Source organism: Schistocerca gregaria, chromosome 2, assembly GCF_023897955.1.
Source record: "Schistocerca gregaria isolate iqSchGreg1 chromosome 2, iqSchGreg1.2, whole genome shotgun sequence".
NCBI classification, from domain to species: domain Eukaryota; kingdom Metazoa; phylum Arthropoda; class Insecta; order Orthoptera; family Acrididae; genus Schistocerca; species Schistocerca gregaria.
The window spans coordinates 599982406-600007978 of NC_064921.1; the positions used below are offsets into that span (position 1 = coordinate 599982406).

The window sequence follows — 25573 nt, forward strand, 5'->3', positions numbered from 1 at the left end:
AGTAGGTTACAGTACGTTTGTTCGCCCACTGCTTGAATACTGCTCAGTAGTGTGGGATCCATACCAGATAGGGTTGATAGAAGAGATAGAGAAGATCGAGCAGAGAGCAGCGCGCTTCGTTACAGGATCATTTAGTTGTCGTGAAAGCATTATGGAGATGACTGATAAACTCCAGTGGAAGACTCTGCAGGAGAGACACTCAGTAGCTCGGTATGGGCTTTTGTTGACGTTTCGAGAACATACCTTCACCGAAGAGTCGAGCAGTATATTGCTCCCTCCTACGTATATCTCGTGAAGAGACCATGAGGATAAAATCAGAGAGATTAGAGCCCACACAGAGGCATACTGACAATCCTTCTTTCCACGAAAAATACGAGACTGGAATAGAAGGGAGAACCGATAGAGGTACTCACTGTACCTTTCGCCACACACCTTTAGGAGGCTTGCGGAGTATGGATGTAGATGTAGTTAGGCCAAAAAGTGACGCTAAATAATACCGTCATTCAAGGTGATATGTATACAGTGGTGTAGCAGGAGCCTGAAAACAGCTTTCGCATCCTGCAACTACCCTCCCGACCTGGTACAGAAGCAAATAGCTAGAGCCACTTCCTCATCCCCTCAAACGCAGAACCTCCCACAGAAGGACCCCAAAAGTGCCCCACTTGTGACAGGATACTTTCCGGGACTGAATGTGGCTCTCCAGCAGGGATACGACTTCCTCAAATCCTGCCCTGAAATGAGATCCATCCTTCATGAAATCCTCCCCACTCCACCAAGAGTGTCTTTCCGCTGTCCACCTAACCTTCGTAACCTCTTGGTTCACGCCCGGTACTCACTGCAAGGTTCGCAGGAGAGCTTCTGTAAAGTTTGGAAGGTAGGAGACGAGGTACTGGCAGAAGTAAAGCTGTGAGTACCGGGCGTGAGTTGTGCTTCGGTAGCTCAGTTGGTAGAGCACTTGCCCGCGAAAGGCAAAGGTCCCGAGTTCGAGTCTCGGTTGGGCACACAGTTTTAATCTGCCAGGAAGTTTCATATCAGGGCACACACCACTGCAGAGTGAAAATTTCATTCTGGAAACATCCCCAAAGCTGTGGCTAAGACCCCCCCCTCCCCCCCCTAAGGTAAGTCTTTCCACTCCCGGGATTGGAATGACTCATTACCCTTGTGCGTGTGCGTGTGCTTGTGTGTGTGTGTGTGTGTGTGTGTGTGTGTGCGTGTGCGTGTGCATGTGCGTGCGGGTGTATACCTGTCCCTTCCCCCCCTAAGGTAAGTCTTTCCACTCTCGGGATTGGAATGAATCATTACCCTCTCCCTTAAAACCCACATCCTTTCGTCTTTCCCTCTTTCCTGATGCAGCAACTGTGGGTTGCGAAAGCTTGAAATTTGTGTGTGTGTTTGTGTGTTTTTTATTGTGTGTATCTAGCACCGCTTTCTCGTTTGGTAAGTCACAGCATCTTGGTTCTTGATATATTTTTCCCATGTGGAATGTTCCTTTCTATTATATATATAACAAAGAGATAGAGGGGCTGGCCAGTACTTACCTCAGCTCAGTACAGCCGATAGAAACACAAAAAACAACCAAAAATTTAAGTTCCTATCTTTCGGAATAAATGTTCCTTCATCAGGGAGGAGAGAGGGGAAAGAAAGGGAAGAAGGGAAAGTGGATTTAGTTACTCACAACCCAGGTTATGAAGCAACAGGGAAAGGAAAACAGGGAAGGTAGCAAGGATCCATGAAGCAACAGGGAAAGGAAAACAGGGAAGGTAGCAAGGATCCATCCTTGCTACCTTCCCTGTTTTCCTTTCCCTGTTGCTTCATAACCTGGGTTGTGAGTAACTAAATCCACTTTCCCTTCTTCCCTTTCTTTCCCCTCTCTCCTCCCTGATGAAGGAACATTTATTCTGGAAGCTAGGAACTTAAATTTTCGGTTGTTTTTTGTGTTTCTATCGGCTGTACTGAGCTGAGGTAAGTACTGGCCAGCCCCTCTATCTCTTTGTTAGTAATTGTTTCACATCTTTATATGAGATTTTCCATTAATTAGATCACTATTATATATATATATATAGTCTTTTAAAAGCTAAAGGAATATAAGTCTTTGGTTTTAAATACCATGGGAGAGCTAGATATATGTCCTGCAGTGTCGATCTTGCTGATACTCCACGTCGGAACTGCTCCACCTGAAATCTCTAAAATGTTTATTTCGCTATGAAGATTGCTTGGCACAACTAGGTGCTATGTTACATGATTGTTATATGATGTGTATGAATTGATGTGTCTAACTTTTTTATCAACAAAAACTTTATTGCTTCTGAGATATTCTTTCAAAGAATATTGACCATGAAAAGATGCAGGCTTGCAGTATCATTCCACGCTGCACCTCTGATCAATCGTATGTCATGTGATACCCGAAGAATGTTTGTCAGATCTTTTAAAAAATGAAAAATACACACCTTGAATGTGTATTATTTTCTTGCATTTGTTTATTGTGCCATCGATTAAGTAAACATTCACAATGGAGCTTAATAGCACCGCACAACAATAGCAAAATCTCTCCAACGTAATACACATCCGATCTCTGTAATCACTTCACACAGAGTCCTCAAATATACATCTTTGGTTACTTATTCCAGAGAGATACGTCCGTAGCTTGGAATGTCCAATTCTTGCAGGCAGTTTATACTACTCTCGGCATTAATTATTCGCCGTCCCTGAGTCAAAGCTTTTTACCATTTATGATCCACTACACAGTCCAACAAAAGAGTATAGATTAGGCAAAGTTGGTGCTATGGTTTGGGGGCATTTGACATGATCAGGATATGATCTTGTTGTTGTTCTTAGAAAAATGCTAAATGCAGAAGAATATGAACTCATTTTACAGCAGTGTGTACTGCATATAATAGAGAAACAGTTTGGAGGTGACGGTTGTTTGTATCAGCATAACAATGCACCCTGTCATTTATCTGCATCGATGGGGCAATGATTTATGGATAACAACATTTGCGTATCCAGAGTTCTAACCTGCAGACAGTGGAACGACTTCAGGATGAGTTAGCATATCAACTTTGCTGCTACCATGACTAACTTCTATGGTTTCAGCTCTGGAGAAGGAATCGGCAGTCATTCATTAAAGGTGTCTCCAGCAGAGTTCACGCTATCATAGAGGCAAGGGGAGGACACACCCCTTATTAATGTCCATTAATAGATACCCAGTTACTTTTGGTCAGATTAAAGCTTAACTGATTAATTCAGGTCAAAAAGATATTAGTAATATTTTTATACACCAGTGCACCCTGTTGATGGATGATAGAACAAGCTGTTGCATATGACTGTCAGAGAGCAAAACTAGCCTTAACTAGCCTTACACTGAAAATATACTAATCAACTCGTGTCTAATGTAAAACTTTCATTACTTTTGGTGGAATGGTGTGGTGGTTTGTTTTGTGGAAGACAATTACAAGTTCTCATCAGGGGAGACCCTGTAATATCAATAGAGACACTGCAACTACTTTCTGGTTTACCAGATTGTTTGGTGATTTGATACCTTTTTAAATTTCAGAGAATTGCAAGAAGAAAGTGGATTGACAGCACTAGATTTGGAACATGTAGGAGTAATAGATTTTGAATTTGTGGGTGACATGACAATTCTAGAGGTACATGTGTTTAAAACCCATGAATGGTCAGGAAATGTCTCAGAATCAGATGGTATGTATATGTTAAAAATTTATCAGTTAAGTTTATTAGAAGAGGAATGCCATCACTACTTTAAGTTTATTTTATTGTACGACTAACTTGAATCATAGTAGCGCACCTAATAAGACGACAGAAGTATTCACTCAGTTTAAAGAGTGATTTTTCAGATATGTTTTGTAATTCTGAGAGTTAACCAATTTGTTGTCTGTTTTCCTTTCTTTTTCTGTTTTCCAATGCTTTGTAACTAATTTTTCATTAGTGTGGACACACCACCACATCTGCTATAAAATGTTTTTATGCTGAAGGAAGGAAGGGATATGTAAGTGTACATCTAATAGACTAATGAAATGTATTGTGAGTACGATTATGACCAGCTGTGCAATTGATTAGTGACAGATGAAAATTTGCACCAGACCGCGGTTCGATTCCTGATTTCTTCCTAAGTGCATGTGGTCATCATAACCACTTTGGCTATGCGTGCATTCTTGCAGACCAATCCAGACTTCCATATGTCACTGTGTCCACATCTCATGCTCTCACCTATTCCTGTGATTCCTGCACAGGGAGAGACATTATTATTCTCAATGTTTTTCCTTGGTGTGGCATGAAAAAAAGCTTGGCAATGTCTGGATTTCTGTGTCTGTAGTCTAATACAAGGTCCTCCAGACATGCATGCTAGTTAATTAGTTGGTTAGTTACATGTTCCATAGATCATTTGAATGATTCTTTTATTGGAATTATGTGAAATGAGTCAGTTTACAGGATGTGCGAACAATCTGCTGCCATATTAAATTAACCAAATGTATTCACAAATTGTGAATATGATTATACACCAGCTGTACAAATGGGTAGTGACAGATGAAAATTTGTGCCAGTTGGAACTTGAAACCAGGTTTCCTGCTTAATGCAAGTGGTTGCCTTAATGACTGTGGCTCTCCGTGCACACTTCCTGGAGTGACCCAAACTTCAATTTTTGTCACAGCAAGACAAAGTGATGGGAATACCACTCCCTCTCCCTGCACAGGAATTGTAAGAATATGTGTGTATGGGACATGGACACTGTGGCACATGGAAGTTGGGTTGATCTGGGAGGAGCGCATGGTTAGCCTGGCAACTACTCACATGAAAGGCTCATTCAAACAAAGTACGGGCTACCTGCATGGTAAGAATGCACTGTTACCTACTGTGGTTGGCTGTTCTCCAACAGAGCACAGGCAGGATGCAGCGATCCAGTTATTGAGCTGTGCTCATTGCGATTGTCAGCTGCTGTGCAATAAATCACAGTTCTGACATCAAACTGAACAAAGTTTTACAACCACTGTATTTATGTCAACCAACATAAGAAATATGAAAGAAAACTGAGATAAGGCTTCATAGATGAGAATCATGTTGAGAATGAAGTGTCCTAAAAACAATGACTTAAATCATTTTTGTTACTTTTTTTTCAGTTGTCGTGCTTGAAGTTGCTGACCATGATTACAGTTTTTTTGCTTTTGGCGCGGGTAGCTCTGATGGCACAGTGACAGCAAAATTTTTTAAATTGTGTTTTTCCATGAATTCATACATGGCTGATGTATTCTGTCTCGAGAACCATTGCTGTGAACAAACACGCCCTTCCTTCATTTGCTGACTGGTGATAGAGGGTTGTAATTTCAGATATGTCTGATTCCCCCTTAACCCGAATCAGGAGCCTTAGAAGGCAATTATCAAGGCAATTATCAATAAACAGACAAATACTGTATGCAAGGGTCGTCAGTGGTGGAAAATGCTTTTGGTATATTCGCTCAAAAGTGGCAACTCTTTTTAAGGTCTACAGACATACAAATTGATACTACAAAAGCTGTTGTCAAAACAGCATGTTGTCTAGGAACTTCATAGACAAACTGCATATCTATTGACAGAGAGGAACATCCTGGTTACAAATGAACTAATGCTTTCTCAAACATGCATCGTGTGGCTCTGCTTATGCTGTGCAAGACTTTGTTCATTTTCTGAACTGTTTGTTAGTAATAAGTTGTGAAGTGACAATATCTTCACACCTGTTATAAAGGACATGTTTGTAGCTTAAATTATACTACAATGTCACCACTAGTTTGCATAAGCATATTATAATCTCAACTGAACTATATTTTACATTACAATATTTGTCTAATACTGTAACCAGTATATAATGCAACAATGCATTTACTTACAAAGAAAGAAAATTCCTTTTTAATTTAGGCATGTACCTATTTCCTTTCATGTTCCAGCCTTTCTTTATCACATTTTTATAATGAATGTGTTGTATATCATACAGAAATACATTTGCATGTACTAAGTCTTTCGCTTCTTCCACCATCTTGTCAGCTGAGGTCTCTCTAGAAAAACACAACCTGCCCACTGCCCATCGCGGGCAAGGGTAGTCTAGTGCAGGTGCGCATCTCCTGTTTGACCAGGACAGTGCCGCAGCACTGGAACACAGAGGCCACAGCAGCTGCCTGCATGTGCAGCCTGCTCCCTGTTTGACAGAACCTCAAGCAGCACAAATTTATATTTTGTTGATTTAATATGGTTGTAGAATGTCAGCGGTGCCTGTTCTTTCCAACATTCATGCATGTTTGAAGGAAGTTGCAGTAGACTAGGTAGACACTGAACAAACAGCCATTGCCAACCTGTATATCTAGCATTTTCAAATTATTTTGTTGGAAACAGTGAAAAGGGTGTAAAACAAAATTTCTTTTGTGTACTGTACTCTTCGTACATTATCAACTTTGAATGTATTGTTACTGAGGCTTCTGAAAACTACATATGCTAACACCATTTTTTGCATTGTTTTTGTTGGTGGTGATGTAGCCCCCTGCCAAGATTTTTCATTTTACTGGCATTACATTTATTAGTTGGTGCTATTCTCTATTTGCTTAGCCATATGAACAGTAAGCTGCAATCCATTGTACAGCCCAACATATTTTAGTTTGCTGATCATGGTACACTTTACTTATTATTTATCTTGATTTATGGCTAACTTAATAAATACCAGTATCATACAGTTTTTTTTTTTTGCATGTACTCTGTTTGAAATTATTATTATTATGCTGCAATGTTTTGATGTAAATAACCTTTCCTTGGGCACACAGCAACTAGAAGTAAGTTGAAAATATATTTTCTTGAGATCTGAAGTGGGTTTGGGAAGTTGTAGGGATAGAAAATATGGGTGGAGGGAGAGGAGTCAGCACTGTCCAGCAGAGCATGCAGGGACTAGATTGTGACCAGACAAGACAAGCTGATGCGGCGTTGGGGCTATGGAGGAGGGAGGAATGGAAGGAACTGGGAAAGGAAAAGGAGGGCATCAGAAAAGGGGTAAAGACCGGTGGTGTTGACAGAGAGCAGAGCACAGTGAGTGGGGCAGGGGGTGGCAGTGGGGGGGGGGGGGGGGGAGGTGTTTGGGGGATGTGAATTGGGAGGTGATAGGACAGAGGGGGCAGAAAGTATTTGGTGGAGGGTGTGGGGACAGTAGATTACCTTAGGTTGAGGCCAGGATGATTTCATAACGAAAACTCCCATCCGCACAGTTCAGAAAAGCTGGTGATGGATGGGTGGATCCAGATGGCCCAGTTTTTCAAACAGCCATTCAGATCAAGCATTTATGTACAGCTGCAGGTTGGGTCACAGGGTGGTCCCCTTTATTCTTGGCCCCAGTTTGACAGTGGCCATTAACTCTATAGACAAATATGAAAAGCTTTGCAGTGGTTGCAGGAGAGCTGGTGTATGACAAACCCCAAATCCCTGGTCTGGTTCAAGTCTGTTGATGCTATCCGCAGGGCCAAGACACCCTACCTTCATTCCTTCACAGCCTCAAAATGTCCTCTCCAATCTGCTTCATCTGGTCCTCCTCAACCCAGTGTGCCACCTTTCTAGATGTTGAACTCCTCTCTGATGACTTCATCCACACCTCAGTCCAGATTAAATGGACCAACCACCAACAGTACTTGCATTTTGACAGCTGTCATTCCTTTCACACCAAAAAATCTCTCTTATGCAGCCTTACCACCGGAGGGTAGCATATTTGCAGTGACAAGAGCTCCGTGGCCCAGTATGCTGAATGTCTCACAAAGGTCTTCAAAGACAGGCACTATATCCCACACCTAGTTTACAAACAGATCTTCCATGTCATATGCCCCACTCTCTCCCCCCTCCCAATCCTCTCACCAACCTCAAACACCAGCTACAACTGAACTAAATCCTTCGTCAGGACTCTGATTATCTATCATCATGCCCTGAAATTAGCGACATCCTTCCCAAGATCCTTCCCACTCCTCCTAACGGGGTGTTCTATCACCCTCCCTACCTCTGCAACTTTCTGTCCATCCCTATGCCACTCCCAATCACAACCTCATGCCACAGTCTTGTCACAGGCTTATCTTGGCCCATCAGAGCCTGGGGCATCTGTGAAAGCTGTTCTGTCATACATCAGCTTTGCTGCAAACATTGCACACTTTTTATATTGGTATGACTATCAACCAGCTGTCCACCAGAATGAATGGCTACTGCCAAGCTCTGGCCAAGAAGTAAGTGCACCATCCTGTGGCACAACATGCATCTGATCATAAGATGCTTAATATCAGTGGTTGCTTCAAAATGTGGACCACCTGGATCCTCACCTCCCCAACCAGCTACTCTGAACTGTGCAGATTGGGGTTATCTTTACAAAACATTCTCCACTCCTGAAATCATCTAGGCCACAATCTGAGCTAATGTACTGTCCCCGCACCCTCCATCCAACAGTTTCTGCCTCTCTGTCTCATAACTTCCTCGCAGTTCACATCCCCCACCCTCCTTGTGCTCCACTCTCTGCTAATGCCACCAGTCTTTTCCCCTTCTTTGGCTGTTCTCCTTTTCCACTCCTCATCCCCCTCCCTCCTCCACAGCCCCAAACACCACACTATGCAGCCTTGTCTGGCCACCATCTAGTCCTTGCACACTATCAGGCAGTGCTGACTCCTCTTCTCCCACACATATCTTGTTATCCTTCTCCCTTCCCCACCCTACTACCTTCTTCTGCTCAACATATCATCATCGCATTCTGGTCGCAGCAGTGGGGAGAGCAGTAATATAGGCATGAGGTGTGTTCGCTTTTGTGAGTACGTGTGTGCGTGTGTGTTTCCTTTTCTTTTATGAAGTCGGTTTTGGCTGCAGACTCGGTGTGTAAGTCTCTTTTTTGCACCTGTCTGCAACTCAACATATCGTCTTTATAGTGAGTAGCAGTCTATTCTTTTCGTAATATTATTAACATTCCAACCAGAACTTTTCATTGTTTGATGTTGTTGAAATCTGTCCCAGTAGAATACTGTCCCTTAATTGTAGTTTTTTTTTTATGTCATCTCCCTGATCTTTAACTGGTAGTAAGCTGATTGAGACAAATGGTGGGTTTCATAGTCTCCTAGTTCATACATTAGTATAACATAGTAACAGTTGCACTGCTATTGTAGTACACTATCTTATATTCTTATTCTGCTTTTCAAGTACTTCATGAAGAAAATAGTGAAGCAGTCCCTGGCCGATTGTGGGTACCATCTACAATTCCTATTTGGAGATATTGTGTTAAGTTTCATTTGCATGAAACATGCAAGTCTTGGTCAAAAAGAGGGCTAGAAAATAATGTTGACAAACACACTACCATATTCTCTGATGAGCGGTGTCAGACTGACTGCTGCCAGCACTTTGCATTCCATCTGTTGAATGCCATTGGTTCTGAGTCCATTTCTTGATGTAATTATGTAATACATGTTGTTGTTGTTGTTGTTGTCTTCAGTCCTGAGACTGGTTTGATGCAGCTCTCCATGCTACTCTATCCTGTGCAAGTTGCTTCATCTCCCAGTACCTCCTGCAACCTACATCCTTCTGAATCTGCTTAGTGTACTCATCTCTCGGTCTCCCTCTACGATTTTTACCCTCCACGCTGCCCTGCAATAATAAATTGGTGATCCCTTGATGCCTCAAAACATGTCCTACCAACCGATCCCTTCTTCTAGTCAAATTGTGCCACAAACTTCTCTTCTCCCCAATCCTATTCAATACCTCCTCATTAATTACGTGATCTATCCACCTTATCTTCAGTATTCTTCTGTAGCACCACATTTCGAAAACTTCTATTCTCTTCTTGTCCAAACTAGTTATCGTCCATGTTTCACTTCCATACATGGCTACACTCCAAACAAATACTTTCAGAAACGACTTCCTGATACATAAATCTATATTCGATGTTAACAAATTTCTCTTCTTCAGAAACGCTTTCCTTGCCATTGCCAGTCTACATTTTATATCCTCTCTACTTCGACCATCATCGGTTATTTTGCTCCCCAAATAGCAAAACTCCTTTACTACTTTAAGCATCTCATTTCCTAATCTAATTCCCTCAGCATCACCCGATTTAATTTGACTACATTCCATTATCCTCATTTTGCTTTTGTTGATGTTCATCTTATATCCTCCTTTCAAGACACTGTCCATTCCGTTCAACTGCTCTTCCAAGTCCTTTGCCGTCTCTGACAGAATTACAATGTCATCGGCAAACCTCAAAGTTTTTACTTCTTCTCCATGAATTTTAATACCTACTCCAAATTTTTCTTTTGTTTCCTTTACAGCTTGCTCAATATACAGATTGAATAACATCGGGGAGAGGGTACAACCCTGTCTCACTCCTTTCCCAACCACTGCTTCCCTTTCATGCCCCTCGACTCTTATGACTGCCATCTGGTTTCTGTACAAATTGTAAATAGTCTTTCGCTCCCTGTATTTTACCCCTGCCACCTTTAGAATCTGAAAGAGAGTATTCCAGTCAACATTGTCAAAAGCTTTCTCTAAGTCTACAAATGCTAGAAACGAAGGTTTGCCTTTTCTTAATCTTTCTTCTAAGATAAGTCGTAAGGTCAGTATTGCTTCACGTGTTCCTACATTTCTACGAAATCCAAACTGATCCTCCCCAAGGTCCGCATCTACCAGTTTCTCCATTCGTCTGTAAAGAATTCGCGTTAGTATTTTGCAGCTGTGACTTATTAAACTGATAGTTCGGTAATTTTCACAGCTGTCAACACCTGCTTTCTTTGGGATGGGAATTATTATATTCTTCTTGAAGTCTGAGGGTATTTCGCCTGTCTCATACATATTGCTCACCAGGTGGTAGAGTTTTGTCATGACTGGCTCTCCCAAGGCCGTCAGTAGTTCTAATGCACTGGACTCGCATTCGGGAGGACGACGGTTCAATCCCGTCTCCGGCCATCCTGATTTAGGTTTTCCGTGATTTCCCTAAATCGTTTCAGGTAAATGCCGGGATGGTTCCTTTGAAAAGGGCACGGCCGATTTCCTTCCCAATCCTTCCCTAACCCGAGCTTGCGCTCCGTCTCTAATGACCTCGTTGTCGACGGGACGTTAAACACAAACCACCACCACCACACACCACAAGTTCTAATGCGATGTTGTCTACTCCGGGGGCCTTGTTTCGACTCAGGTCTTTCAGTGCTCTGTCAAACTCTTCACGCAGTATCGCATCTCCCATTTCGTCTTCATCTACATCCTCTTCCATTTCCATAATATTGTCCTCAAGTACATCGCCCTTGTATAAACCTTCTATATACTCCTTCCACCTTTCTGCCTTCCCTTCTTTGCTTAGAACTGGGTTGCCATCTGAGCTCTTGATATTCATACACATGGTTCTCTTCTCTCCAAAGGTCTCTTTAATTTTCCTGTAGGCAGTATCTATCTTACCCCTAGTGAGATAAGCTTCTACATCCTTACATTTGTCCTCTATCCATCCCAGTTTAGCCATTTTCCACTTCCTGTCGATCTCATTTTTGAGACGTTTGTATTCCTTTTTGCCTGCTTCATTTACTGCATTTTTATATTTTCTCCTTTCATCAATTAAATTCAATATTTCTTCTGTTACCCAAGGATTTCTAGCAGCCCTCGTCTTTTTACCTACTTTATCCTCTGCTGCCTTCACTACTTCATCCCTCAGAGCTACCCATTCTTCTTCTACTGTATTTCTTTCCCCCATTCCTGTCAATTGTTCCCTTATGCTCTCCCTGAAACTCTGTACAACCTCTGGTTCTTTCAGTTTATCCAGGTCCCATCTCCTTAATTTCCCACATTTTTGCAGTTTCTTCAGTTTTAATCTACAGGTCATAACCAATAGATTGTGGTCAGAGTCCACATCTGCCCCTGGAAATGTCTTACAACTTAAAACCTGGTTCCTAAATCTCTGTCTTACCATTATATAATCTATCTGATACCTTTTAGTATCTCCAGGGTTCTTCCATGTATACAACCTTCTTTCATGATTCTTAAACCAAGTGTTAGCTATGATTAAGTTGTGCTCTGTGCAAAATTCTACTAGGCGGCTTCCTCTTTCATTTCTTAGCCCCAATCCATATTCACCTACTATGTTTCCTTCTCTCCCTTTTCCTACACTCGAATTCCAGTCACCCATTACTATTAAATTTTCGTCTCCCTTCACTATCTGAATAATTTCTTTTATTTCATCGTACATTTCTTCAATTTCTTCGTCATCTGCAGAGCTAGTTGGCATATAAACTTGTACTACTGTAGTAGGTGTGGGCTTCGTATCTATCTTGGCCACAATAATGCGTTCACTATGCTGTTTGTAGTAGCTTACCCGCATTGCTATTTTCCTGTTCATTATTAAACCTACTCCTGCATTACCCCTATTTGATTTTGTATTTATAACCCTGTAGTCACCTGACCAGAAGTCTTGTTCCTCCTGCCACCGAACTTCACTAATTCCCACTATATCTAACTTTAACCTATCCATTTCCCTTTTTAAATTTTCTAACCTACCTGCCCGATTAAGGGATCTGACATTCCACGCTCCGATCCGTAGAACGCCAGTTTTCTTTCTCCTGATAACGACATCCTCTTGAGTAGTCCCCGCCCGGAGATCCGAATGGGGGACTATTTTACCTCCGGAATATTTTACCCAAGAGGACGCCATCATCATTTAATCATACAGTAAAGCTGCATATCCTCGGGAAAAATTACGGCTGTAGTTTCCCCTTGCTTTCAGCCGTTCGCAGTACCAGCACAGCAAGGCCGTTTTGGTTAATGTTGCAAGGCCAGATCAGTCAATCATCCAGACTGTTGCCCCTGCAACTACTGAAAAGGCTGCTGCCCCTTTTCAGGAACCACATGTTTGTCTGGCCTCTCAACAGATACCCCTCCGTTGTGGTTGCACCTACGGTACGGCCATCTGTATCGCTGAGGCACGCAAGCCTCCCAACCAACGGCAAGGTCCATGGTTCATGGGGGGGATGTAATACATAATACAGTCTTATGTAATAAATAGTATGCAAGTGAATATTTGTTTAAAATATGTTAAATAACTTTCTTGAAGTTTTCCTGGCAGATTGAATATTCGAACATTTGTCAGGCAGGCATGCATCCTGGATATTTTTAATTCATGTTCTGATATTTTGGTTGACAACCTTTCAGCCACTCTCAAGGTGAGTTACTTGCAAGTTTTTAAATCACTTTACACACTGTGGAGTAAACAAACTTGTGTCAGAGATAGCACTGTTGGTAACAAGTGCATCAGTCATATATTAAACTTGACATGTCCAAAAGCAAACCAAAGCAAGTGCAGAATCAACAAATCCTCAGTGTTTAATAAGTATGTTGTTGATAATTTTTAATGGCTTGAATACAGAATATTTCCTTTGAGAGAGTAGACATGAAATGACAGGTTTCCATGATTTGTTGAGCAGGAAACCCATGTCTCGGTTGAGCAGGTTGTCTGCTAATTGTATTTCCAGAGCTTCCTTGACCACCGAACCCCATTAGGATGATGTTGTGGCCAGTATCTTAGCTTTATCACATTTCATGGAATGGCCAGTGGAAAAGCAATAGTCAGCCTCTCCTGATTTATTAGACTGCAGAAGGCAGGTGTACTGCTGGAGTTCAATGTGACATTCTTTTAGAGTTCATATTGTTTGTCCTATGTACCTTTTATTACACTCCCACAGAATTTTGATATGTGGCTGCCTTTTGTAAAAGAAGATCATCCATTGCAGATTCCAGAAGAGGTGCTATCTTGGCTGTTGGAATGAAGATCATATCCACTTTATGCTGCTTCACTGTTCTTGCTACTTTTGGTAAAATATTTCCCACATGCAATATGAAAGCCGTAGAGTTTACATCTCTTTCTTCTTGCTCTTCTTTTGGTTGGTGTGGGGTGTGTGCTTAAAGACACTACATGTGCCCTAGGTACTAAATCTAAGTTAATTCATAGTTTGTGGAGGATGCTGGCAGCTAGATGCTTGCAGTTATAGATTGGTATGAGTGGGCTTACTGTTAATGCTGTTTCCTAAAAACCTGTCTTCCTTATGTTGAACTAATACATCCAGGAACAACAGACAGCAATTCATTTTCCGTTCCATTGTAACTTTGATATTTTCATGAATTTCATTAAGACTGCCAGTGCTCTTAAGTTGACATGTAAAGCAAGCTTCGCACAGGTTAAAGATAAATAAAGAATCAGGTACACTCAAAGTTGGATTTGATATCAGAAGAGTTTTTTCACTTACACCTCAAGATAACGGCTAGCCTCCCTTGTATTACGTGGGAATGGGCTGATGGCATAACTTGTCTAAAACCACACTGGACCAATCAAAACTCTATCGTCTGCAAGGCAAGTTGCAAAGCTTGACTGCCTGAGTGCTGGGTCTCGGTAAGAAACGTCTTTTAAATGTTCAGTTTTTAATCTATCGAATAGGAACCTGAACAACTCGACGTTCGCTGTTGTAGGAAAGGGCTTGAAGTTTGCTCCTACCCCGAAACCTCTGCCGTTAACATCTTTTATCAAAGGAATTTAAGAACCCATTAGATAATTATCTGATGACACTGCTGGAGAAACAAAGCATGAAGCAAGTCAAGCACAAACAAGATACTATCCAAACAAAAAAAGCAGCATATCTTTGTCTGAAAGAGGTGCAGTTTGTAAACTCCAGATTGATTCCCAGATGGCAGCCCTTCCTGTTTTGCTGCTGAAAGGCAGGTACATAGAGAAAATGTACAATTTACTTAATAATACAGCATATTGTAATATTGACAAGGATTGCTCCACTGCACGTGTTCAAAGAACACTTCTGAATTCCAGCTTTCTACCCAAGTAAGTTATTAGCAGATTGAAGGGGGATAGCTCTGTACCACCAAGATTATACAGCCTTCCAAAGGTCCATAAAATAATACATAAATAAAAACAAAAAATGGTTCAGAAGAAAATGGAAGTTATAAACCACACTGGGAGCAGATACTAAAAGCTTTGATGTTTAGATGAATAGTAACATTGCTGCACCTACTTATTGATTGGACAAATATTTAGCCTCATTGTTGACACCTTTTGTAGGTAAATATGAACGTCCTATCTATAAATCATCCAGTTTTATTTGTAGGTTAAAAATTTTGAAACTTATCAGCTCTGATTTATTAGTCAGCTTTGACGTCATTTCCTTATTCACCAAGTACCTAATACTGACTCTCTTTCACTGATCAGCAGCAAGTTTGAGGCAGACATAATGGCATTATTTAAGCATGCGCTAAACTCCATTTTCTTTTTATTTGATAGCATAGATTTTGAAGAGATTGGCGGTGTTGCCATGAGCAGTCCTCTCTCTAATTTATTTACGGAGGATTTCGAAGAAAAAGCAGTCAACTCTGCATTGTGTTGTGGAGAGATGGCAGTGACACATTCACAGTTTGGCAAAGACAAATTGGTCAAGTTTCTTGAACATCCTAACTTCATCCATAAAAATATCAAATTTGGAATGGAATGGGAAATGTTTTAGTGTGACTTATGGAAAATGGGTTTCTAGGACATAGCATTAACCTGGAGCCCACTCACACCAACTATAATTGCAGGCATCTAGTTGTCACCATCCTTCACATACTATGAGTGTACTTAAAATTTAGTATGTAGACTCACATAGTGTCTGATTCTGACAGCCTACAGAGTGAACTGATACACTTGAAAGAAAAATTCCGTAAGAATGGATATTCAAAACATCAAATTAAGAAAGCTCTGCATGTGCATACACCACACCAACTGTCAAAAGGAGCAAGAAGAAAGAGATGCAAGTCTATGATCTTCCTACTGTATGATGGAAATATTTCATCAAAAGTGCAAAAATAATGAAGAAGCATAAAGAGGATGTAATCTTCCATCCACCGGTGAAAACGACAGCTCTTCTGGAATCTGTGAAGGATAATCTGCTTTTATAAAAGGTGGGCATTTGCGAAATTCCACGTGAGTGTGATAGTGGGTACATAGGACAAACAATACACACTGTAAAAGAACATTGCATTGAACATCAGCAATATACCCACCTTCGGCAGTCTAATAAATCTGTAGTGACTGAACATTATGTTTCCACAGGGCATTCCATGGATTATGATAAAGTTAAGATACTGACTACAGCCTCACCTTACTTGAGTTCAGTGGTCAAGGGAGCAGTGGAAACAGACAATCTGCTCAACAGAGACGAGCGTTTCCAGCTCAACAAATTATGGAAACCCCTTATTTCACAACTTCACTCTAAAAGTAAATATTTTAAGTCTCCATGCCATCCATAATGATCAACAACACATGCATTACACTCTGTGAATCTGCCGATTCGGCACTTGCTTTGTTTAATTTTTAGATGCATCAGTTTTAATCAATGACTGATGCCCTTGTTAGCAACAGCACTCTCTCTGACACAAGCACGTTTACCCACACTGCATAAAGTGATTTAAAAGCTTGCAAGCAACTCATCCTGAGAATGGCTGAAAGGATGTCAGCAGAAGTATCGCAATATGAATTAAAAATGTGCTGGATGCACATCCGAAAAATGGTTAACACCTGTATGATTTCAATTTTCAGAAATGAAGTGGTTTGATGCAGAACTCACATCCTATGTGGTAGTAAATTTTACAGTATGAGGAAGAAACTAGCAATAAATCCACACTTTTTTACTATACTATGAGAAGGAAAGTTGCTACTCACCATATAGCAGAAATGCTGAGTCACAGATACACTCAACAAATAGACTCTCACAATTACAGCTTTAGGCTGGTAAGGCCTTCGTCAACAATAGACAGACATATATATGCGCGCTTGCATGTGCCGCCCCTCACACCACACCACACACCACACCACACACACACACACACACACACACACACACACACACACACACATATACACACCTGACTCAAATTTTCCATTGTTTGATTCACGCTTTGTAACTTTGTGATTTTTGTTATGATGTTCCTGGTATTGTTTCTTTGAAGGTTTATTACATTAAGATAAGACTGAGAAATTAACACTTAGTTTTTTGCAGAATGTGACTTTTTTGAAACAGATTGTAGAGAACATCACTTTGGCAGCACATTTGTGGGGCAAAGTATGGATTTTTCTAGCATTTCAATTTGTTGGCTGTAGCTCATACTTGAAGTTGTGTTTTTACTATATAGTTTGGTGAAAATTTCAGAAGTCCTCTTTTGTACTGTGCACTTCCTTATTCTGCAAAACATTAAATACTGTTATGCAGGGTTCACTCTACCTGACTACTTTGGCCAACAGAGGGCCCAATGACCTGTTTCCGGGGGTTTGGCACAAGCATGACGCTGACTAATAATGCTTGTTATCTGTCGTAGGGATGTATTGCACATTGTCACACTTATGCCCTGCAGCTAACCTAGCATCTGGCAGAGCAGGTGGCACTTTCACTCAGAGGATCATTCAAAGAAATGGCCACAACAAGTCAAATGCAACCAAAGAAACAAGAGGCAGTTTTCTTGGAAGTGCTTTCTGAATGAACATACATTGGTTTTGATTATCATGTAACACAAATGATTGATTGGCTTAGTTTCCATCTCATATGAATATATCAGTGTTTCACCTCCTTTTACAATGTTGTATACAGATTTTGCATTTCCTTGGTCGAATTTTTTGAACATTTCCTGCCATTAATTGACTCAAGCGTGTTATTGAGCTTTTTTCATAGTTCTCGGAATTTGGCTTAATGTGTTTAATAAATAAAATAGTGTACCACCAAAGTGGTAGACAAAGTGAAAGCAAATGATCCTGCAATCAAAATCTCAAGTGTAGCAAGCCTGCGAATTAAACAAAAATAAAACTAAGCACGTTAAAAGTTTTTGCAATGCCCTATAAAGTTCTGTGCTTTGTTCTTTATATATTTTTGTACTTATTATTTGAATTTAACTTATATTTCTTTGTGCCCTAAATATTCATGTTAATTTTCTGTGGATCAATAATGGTAGGCTAGACTAAAGAGTTCACTGTTGATGGACTGGTTATTTATTCACCCATTAAAACTCTTGCCATATTCTGAACAATACTGGCATACTCAAGTTCTGCTTATACTTTCTATCACATTTTCCTTCTACACTGTCACTTCTTTTTCCTCCTCATCGACAATAAATTTGAAATGATGATAACAGCAAGGTATTGCAGCTGCCTGTGAAGACATTTTCTGCGTTCACTTTCTGTGCTTGCACCGCGAGGTAACAACACACATTACTTTCAACTGGATCATGGCTGTATCTAGTCATGTGACGAAGTAGGTTCCCACTACAGCATGTACAAGGTATGGTTATAAAATAATGAGCATGATGCTGTCATGGACTATGTATATGTCAAAAGTGAATAACCAATAGCTGTGCAGCGTGAAGCCTTCTCAGTCAAATTTGGTATCTCTGGTGTGTGTAACAAATCAGTGCCGCCGTGGCCTCCATTTGTGTAAGAGCTGTAATTCTGTTGTGCCAGGTAAAAGGATTGGCATGAAGTTTCACATGAAACTTTGAAAAACTTTTACTGAAACCTATATTGTACTATAAGAAGTGTGTGGTGACTGCTTATCACGTGTGTAAGTTTTTGAGCAGTCCAAGTAGGCCAGAAGATGTTGAAGATGACACGCCCTTCAACATCAAAAACAGATGAAAATATAGGTTCACATATTTTACTGTTTGTCTTGCTTCTGCATAATCTTTCACTGATTATACAAATACTCATTTGTATTGTGATATATTGTGAAATTTCAAACATTTGTGAGTGGTGCAATAAACTCTGACTGTTAGTTATTTGTGCTCTTTTAAAATTTTTGAGAGCAGGACTACCCTCATTCAAAACAATCATTCTCTAATTTCATTGCATGATTATGTGAGAAGTAGGTTATTTTTGCATGTTATTGATACGAGCGTTTTGGGTACTTAACTTATTTCGTAGCAAATGAACATTTGTGGTTCACAGTTACTGCCAAAGAATAGATCACCTCTCAGTGTCATTGTATATGAACACAAAAAAATGTGTAGTTTTGAGAATTTTCGGAAGCTATCATTGTCCTGTGCATAATCCAGTTTTTAAGTAAATTGGCATTTGTGACCTGGCAGGTTAGCCGAGAGCGCTAATGTGCTGCTTCCTGGGCTCGGGTAGGCGTGCCGGTTCTGGATGGACTATGCCCAGCAAATTAACGACAAGGGCCGGTGTGTCGGCTGTCCTGGATGTGGTTTTTAGGCATTTTTCCACATCTCCTAGGTGAATACCAGGCTAGTCCCCACGTCCTGCCTGTTACATGTCTCGCAGACATTTTAAACATTTTCGCACTCTTTCATGATTTACACTAGATGCAGACAGCTGGGGTACACTGATTCCATCCTGGGGGGTACCGGGCGGTGGTAGGAAGGGCATCTGGCCATCCCTTCAGACAAACCGTGCCAAATCCAATTGTGACCATGCTGACCCTGTGAAAGGTGTGGGACAAGGTACAAGCAAAAGAAGAAGAAGAAGGTAAATTGGCATTTGTGATCTGGTTACTGTATCAGATATTCCAGCTAACATATTGTGTTAACATCTAATTTTCCCTTAAAAGGTAGTATATATTATATACATTTATTGTAAATTAACTCTATTTTCGAGTTTGCTAATAACTATAATTAACCTTGAAAAGCTTTAAGAAATTAGTAATTTTTACCACAGGTTTCTGTTGCCTCAATATAAATCTTGTTTTGTGTATTTGCATCAATTCTTATAGGGAACTAGCAATTTTGTAGCTCAAGAGATTAAAAGAAAATCAACAGGATTAATTAAAAGTTATTTGTTCAGTGTCCTGCAATACATCACATCAACTAAAATGCAGACCCACTATGAATGCTGTTCACCAACACTGAATGAGTTGTTTGACATTCGTAAGCCGCTGGAAATCAGCCTCACTACTGTCAGATGATGGGCAGCTGCTGCAAGTTGTGTTGATAGAGCTCCAGAGAGTCATGTACGTGTGGTACCAGTACTGAGGGTACCTCAAGTACTGTCCACTCCTTTCTATTCTGTCTCCTCTGCAGAAAGTATGGGATCTGTCATTACACATCCACTTGACTGTGAGTGGCATGTTAGTGGTAGATAAACGACGAGGACTGGTGTGCCGGCTGTCCTGGATGTGGTTTTTAGGCGGTTTTCCACATCCCCCTAAGTGAATACCAGGCTGGTCCCCATGTCCTGTACAGTGTCGATGGGGAGCAGAGAGGACTTGCCTGTTATACTGATCCCCCTAACTAACAACTTCAAGGTGCTATCTTTCACTGAAACTGAAGCTGAGCCAGTGGGACTCACTTCAGCTGTTGTGGAGAAACCTGTTTTGTCTGGGGTCAAGAGGAGGCAAATGCAAATGGGTAGGTGTCTATATGATGGTGCCACATAGGGAAATGGCACCAAGCGACAGGAAAGAACACCAGGTGCACTCATTATGTATGCCTGGGGTCTCATTCAACATGTTGACGACGCTATTCCAGCAGCTGTTGGAAGAAGACAATGCAATCAAGTACAGACTGTGGTGCATTTTGAACTAATAATGCCTGTTGTCTGGGTTCTGAGGTCTATCAGAGAAGGTTGAAAAGACCGGCCCTGTGCATGGCATTTCAAAGAAGCTCACAATCTGCAGCATTGTCCCCAGAATGTATCATGGCCCTTTGGTTCTGAATCTAATGAAAGTACTGATCCAGAAACTTTGAAGGTTCTGTGACAAGCTAGGCTACCACTTCTTGGACTTGCGCCATAGGGTAGGGAACTTTAGGGTCCCCCTTAAAGGGTCAGGTGTGCACTACACATCAGAGGCTGCTACTCAAGTAGCTGATTGTTGTGGAGTGCACACAAAGGTTTTTCAGGTTAGGTGACACTCTATCCAATCCAGATAACGATAGCTGCATGAAATCCAGAAGGATGAGTGTAAGATCAAGAGAAATACCTCCCACAGGTGAGAGTTTTAAAATCCTAATAGTTAACTGCTGAAGCATTTGCAACAAAGTACCAGAGTTTGAAGTGCTCCTGAAAAGCAGTGAAGCCCACATAATACTAGGTACAGAAAGCTGGTTAAAAGCAGAAACTGATAGCAGTGAGATTTTGCGGATATTTAAGTTTATATCGAAAGGATAGGTAGATGGGAAATGTAGGTGGTGTATTTGTTACAGTTGACAAGAAACTCAAATCCACTGAGTTGTAAATTGAAGCCACGCATGAGATTGTTTGGGCAAGATTCAGTATCAGGGGTGGGCACAAAATGATGATTGGATCCTTTTTTCACCCACCAGACTCACCTCCTGATGTAACCAAAAACTTCAGAGAAAACCTCAGTGCACTTGTAGATAAGTTCCCCCAATAGTCATCGGTGTAGACTTTACTCGTCAAACAGTTAATTGGGAAAATTACAGTTGTGTTATGAGAGGGCATGAAAAGACATTCTGTGAAACATTACTAAATGTCTTCTCTGAAACCTATCTAGAACAGGTAGTTAGAATCCCACTCATGATGGAAATATATTGGATCAAATGACAACAAATAGACATGAGTGTTGGCCGGTGTGACCGAGCGGTTCTAGGCGCTGCAGTCTGGAACCACGTGACCTCTATGGTCGTAGGCTCAAATCCTGCTTCGGACATGGATGTGTGTGATGTCCGTAGGTTAATTAGATTTAAGTAGTTCTAAGTTCTAGGGGACTGATGACTTCAGATGTTAAGTCCCATAGTGCTCAGAGCCATTTGAACCATTTCTTTTTAGACATGAGCACTTTGAGGATGTCAACATCGAAACTGATATCAGTGACCATGACATAGTTGTGGCAATAATGATTACCAAAGTACAAAAGACAACTAAAGAAAGATATATATGTTCAGTAAAATACATAAAAAAATCAGTAGGGTAGTATCTCAATGAGGAACTTAAAACTATCAGCACAGAGCAGGAGCATGTAGACGAACTATGGCTCAAGTTTAAAAGAATAGTTGGCCATGTACTGGATACATATGTACCCAATATAACAGAGTTCATAATGGGAGGGAACCTCCTTGGTATACAGTCATTGTAAAGAACTTCTAAAGAAACATAGATGACTGCATAATAGATGTAAAGCAAAGCATAGGGCTATAAGTAGAGAGCTGCTGAAAGAAACACATTTGGCTGTCAAGAGAGTAATGCGTGAAGCCTTCAGTAACTACCATGGTAGAATATTGTCAAATGATCTTTCACAAAATCCAAAGAAATTCTGGTTGTATGTAAAAGCTGTTAGTGACACCAAAATTAGAGCCCATTCCCTAGTGAATGAGACAGGAACTGAGATTGAGGGTAGCAAAACAAAAGCTGAAATGCGTAACTCTTATTTTCAAATGCTACTTTGCAAAGGAACACCCAGGAGAATTGCCCAAATTTAATGTTAGTACGGCGGAAAACATGAGCAAAGTAAGTATTAGTGTCAGTGGTGTTGAGAAACAGTTGAAATCATTAAAACTGAACAAAGCTCCAGGGCCCGATGGAATCCCTTTCAGATTCAGTATTGAATTTATGGCTGAGGTAGCCTCTCTTCTAACTATAACCTATTCTAGACTTCTCAAACACAAACCTGTGCCAAGTTCTTGGAAAAAAGCACAGGTCACACTCGTCTACAAGAAGGGTAGTAGAAGTGATCCACAAATTTCTGCCCAGTATTGTTGACGTCGATTTGTTGTAGAATATTAGAACATATCCTGAGCTCGAACATAATGAGGTACCTCGAGCAAATTCTCCTCCTCCATGCAACCAGCATGGATACCAAAAACATCTGTCATGTGAAATCCAACTCGCATATTTCTCACATGACATCTTGAAAGCTTTGGATTAAGGCAGTCAGGTAGGTGCATTATTTATTGATTTCTGAAAAGCATTTGACTCAGTACCACAGCTGTGCTTATTTTCAAAAGTACGGTCATATGGGATATCGAGTGAAACTTGTTACTGGATTGAGGACTTTTTGGTAAGGACACAGCATGTTATCTTGCATGGAGAGTCATTGCCAGATGCAGAAGTAACTTCGGGTGTGCCCCAGAGAAGTGTGTTGGGACCATTGCTGTTCATGTTGTATATTAATGACCTTGCGAACAATATTAATACTAACCTCTGGCTTTTTGTAGATGATGCAAGTATCTATAATGAGGTACTGTCTGGGAGGAGCTACATAAATATTCAGTCAGATCTCGATAATATTTAAAAGTGGTGCTAGGATTGGCAACTTGATTTAAATGTTCAGAAATGTAAAATTGTGCACTTCACAAAAAGAAAAAGAATTGTATCCGATGACTGTAATATCAATGTGTCACTGTTGGAATCAGCCAACCCATACAAAAACCTGAATGTAACACTTTGTAGGGATATGAAATGGAATGATCACATAGGCTCAGTCCTGGGTGAAGCAAATGGTAGACTTTGGTTTATTGTTAGAATACTGGGGAAGTGCAATCAGTTTACAAAGGAGATTGCTTGCAAATCACTTGTGCGATGGTTCTAAAATATTGCTCAAGTGTGTAGGACCCGTACCAAATAGGACTAACAGGGAATACTGAATCTATACAGAGAAGGGCAGCATGAATGGTCACAGGTTTGTTTGTTCCATGGGAGAGTGTCACAGAGATACTGAAGGAACTGAATTGGCAGACTTTTGAAGATAGACGTAAACTATCCAGAGAAAGTCAACTAATAAATTTTCAATAACCAGCTTCGAACAATGACTCGAGGAATATACTACAATCCACTACATATCGCTCACATAGGGGTTGTGAGAATAAGATCTGAATAATTACAGCACGTACAGAGATATTCAGTCAATCATTCTTCCTGCACTCCACAACTGGTACAGTTGGATGTACCTCTGCCATGCACTTCACGGTGGTTTGCAGAGTATAGATGTATACTGAAAAAGTAGGTACTCTGATGGGATATGGCTGTCAGTTGAGTGTTCAATCAATTGCTGAAACTGTAGGAATTGACAAAGAATGTCTAAGGCATATTTTACATCACTATTTTAATATGTGAAAAATGTGTGTGAAACTGGCACTTAAATTCTCATGATCAAACAAAAAGAAGCTCATGAAAATGTTAGCACTGACACTTTAATCCTAATTTCTTTGCAATAGTGATAACATATGATGAACCTTGGTTTTTCATTTAAATCTAGAAACCAAGCACCAATCCATGCACTGGAAGGGGTCAAGTTCACGGAGAGTGAAAAAAGCTCAAATGAGCAAATCAAGATTCTGAGAGGTCGTGATTGTATCCTTTGATATTCCTGGATTGTGTATCTTCTCTGTGTTTCTGAAGGACAGACTGTTAATCAGCTTTACTACATTGGGGTTCTTGCTCAACTCTATGAGAAAATAAGGAAAAACAACCTGAAGTGTGCAATAAATAGTCATGGCCTCAGCATCAAGACAACGCACTGAGTCATACAGCATTGTCTGTTAAGATGTTACTACGAAGTACAGCATCCCTGTGTTAGATCACACACCTTATTCGCCTGACCTAGCACCATGCAACTCTTATCTATTCCCCAAGGCCAAGAGAAAGGCTTCCAGCACTGTTTCCGTTTGCGAAAATTCACATGAAGCATTGTAGTGATATAGAGGGGGGAGTATATTGAGAATGACAATGATATGTATGTTTTTGAAATACAATGTTTTGCAGCAATATTCCAGTTATTTTACAGCCATACCTCAGTTGAGTAATACTTATAGATTACATACATCTGAACCCTACACAGGGATGCATTAGTTATACAGAGTTATTTTTACTTCTAGTATTGTGACTGCAAGTTTCACAGCTTTTTCAAAAGTCAGTCTTTCTGTCACCAATAAACATCTTTGGACATTGACACGGCTGTGGGCTCAATAAGGCTATATGAAAGCAGTTGCCTTCACAGACAGGAACCCTAATACAAATAATACTTTCCTCCTATGATCCACATTGTCAAGGTATCAGTGGATACAAAAGAATCAGATGCAGCTTACACATCCAGCAATGATTTCAGGAGATGCCAGCCAGTGTCTCCAAAATGACTAAAGGGATTTGACCCTATCACTAAATGCAATGTCTGTCTGTACTTGGACTGTACTGCCCAGCAGTGAGAAAGCTCAAGTGTTGGGACAACTTCCAGGCAGAAACGAAGAACATGTATGACAACAATGTGCATTGCCAAAGAACAAGTGAAGAACAAGGTTGACTGTCATAAAGATGAGTCATATCTATAGTGTGTTTGGTGCATATAACACAGTGAACCTGAATAGTACCAAAGCTGACAAAGTTTTATGGCTAATGAAGGGCGTAACGGAGGATGTCTGTATCTATCTGGTGGTTCTTTTGAAGGATGTCACAACACGAGAGCTTTATCAAATGATGTCAGCAACTGCAATTTGAGGCTGTTGTAATGGACAGAAACACACTCGTTGCTTTTCTCCAGGAGTAGACTGAGTGAGTACTATGATACATAAAATATTAGTTATTACAACTTAGATCAGAAGAATTAGTTATCTTTGTTCAGTCCACTTTCAC

General features: G+C 40.6%; 1 protein-coding gene across 1 annotated transcript in view; it reads left to right on the top strand.

Moving 5' to 3' along the window:
• The window catches only part of LOC126334540 (oxidized purine nucleoside triphosphate hydrolase-like), a 77340-nt gene that overhangs the window by 37709 nt on the left and 14058 nt on the right, over positions 1-25573 (top strand). The window contains exon 3 of the mRNA XM_049996904.1: positions 3554-3699. Within this exon, the coding sequence (XP_049852861.1) occupies positions 3554-3699 (146 nt within the window). The remainder of the gene's footprint in view (positions 1-3553; positions 3700-25573) is intronic.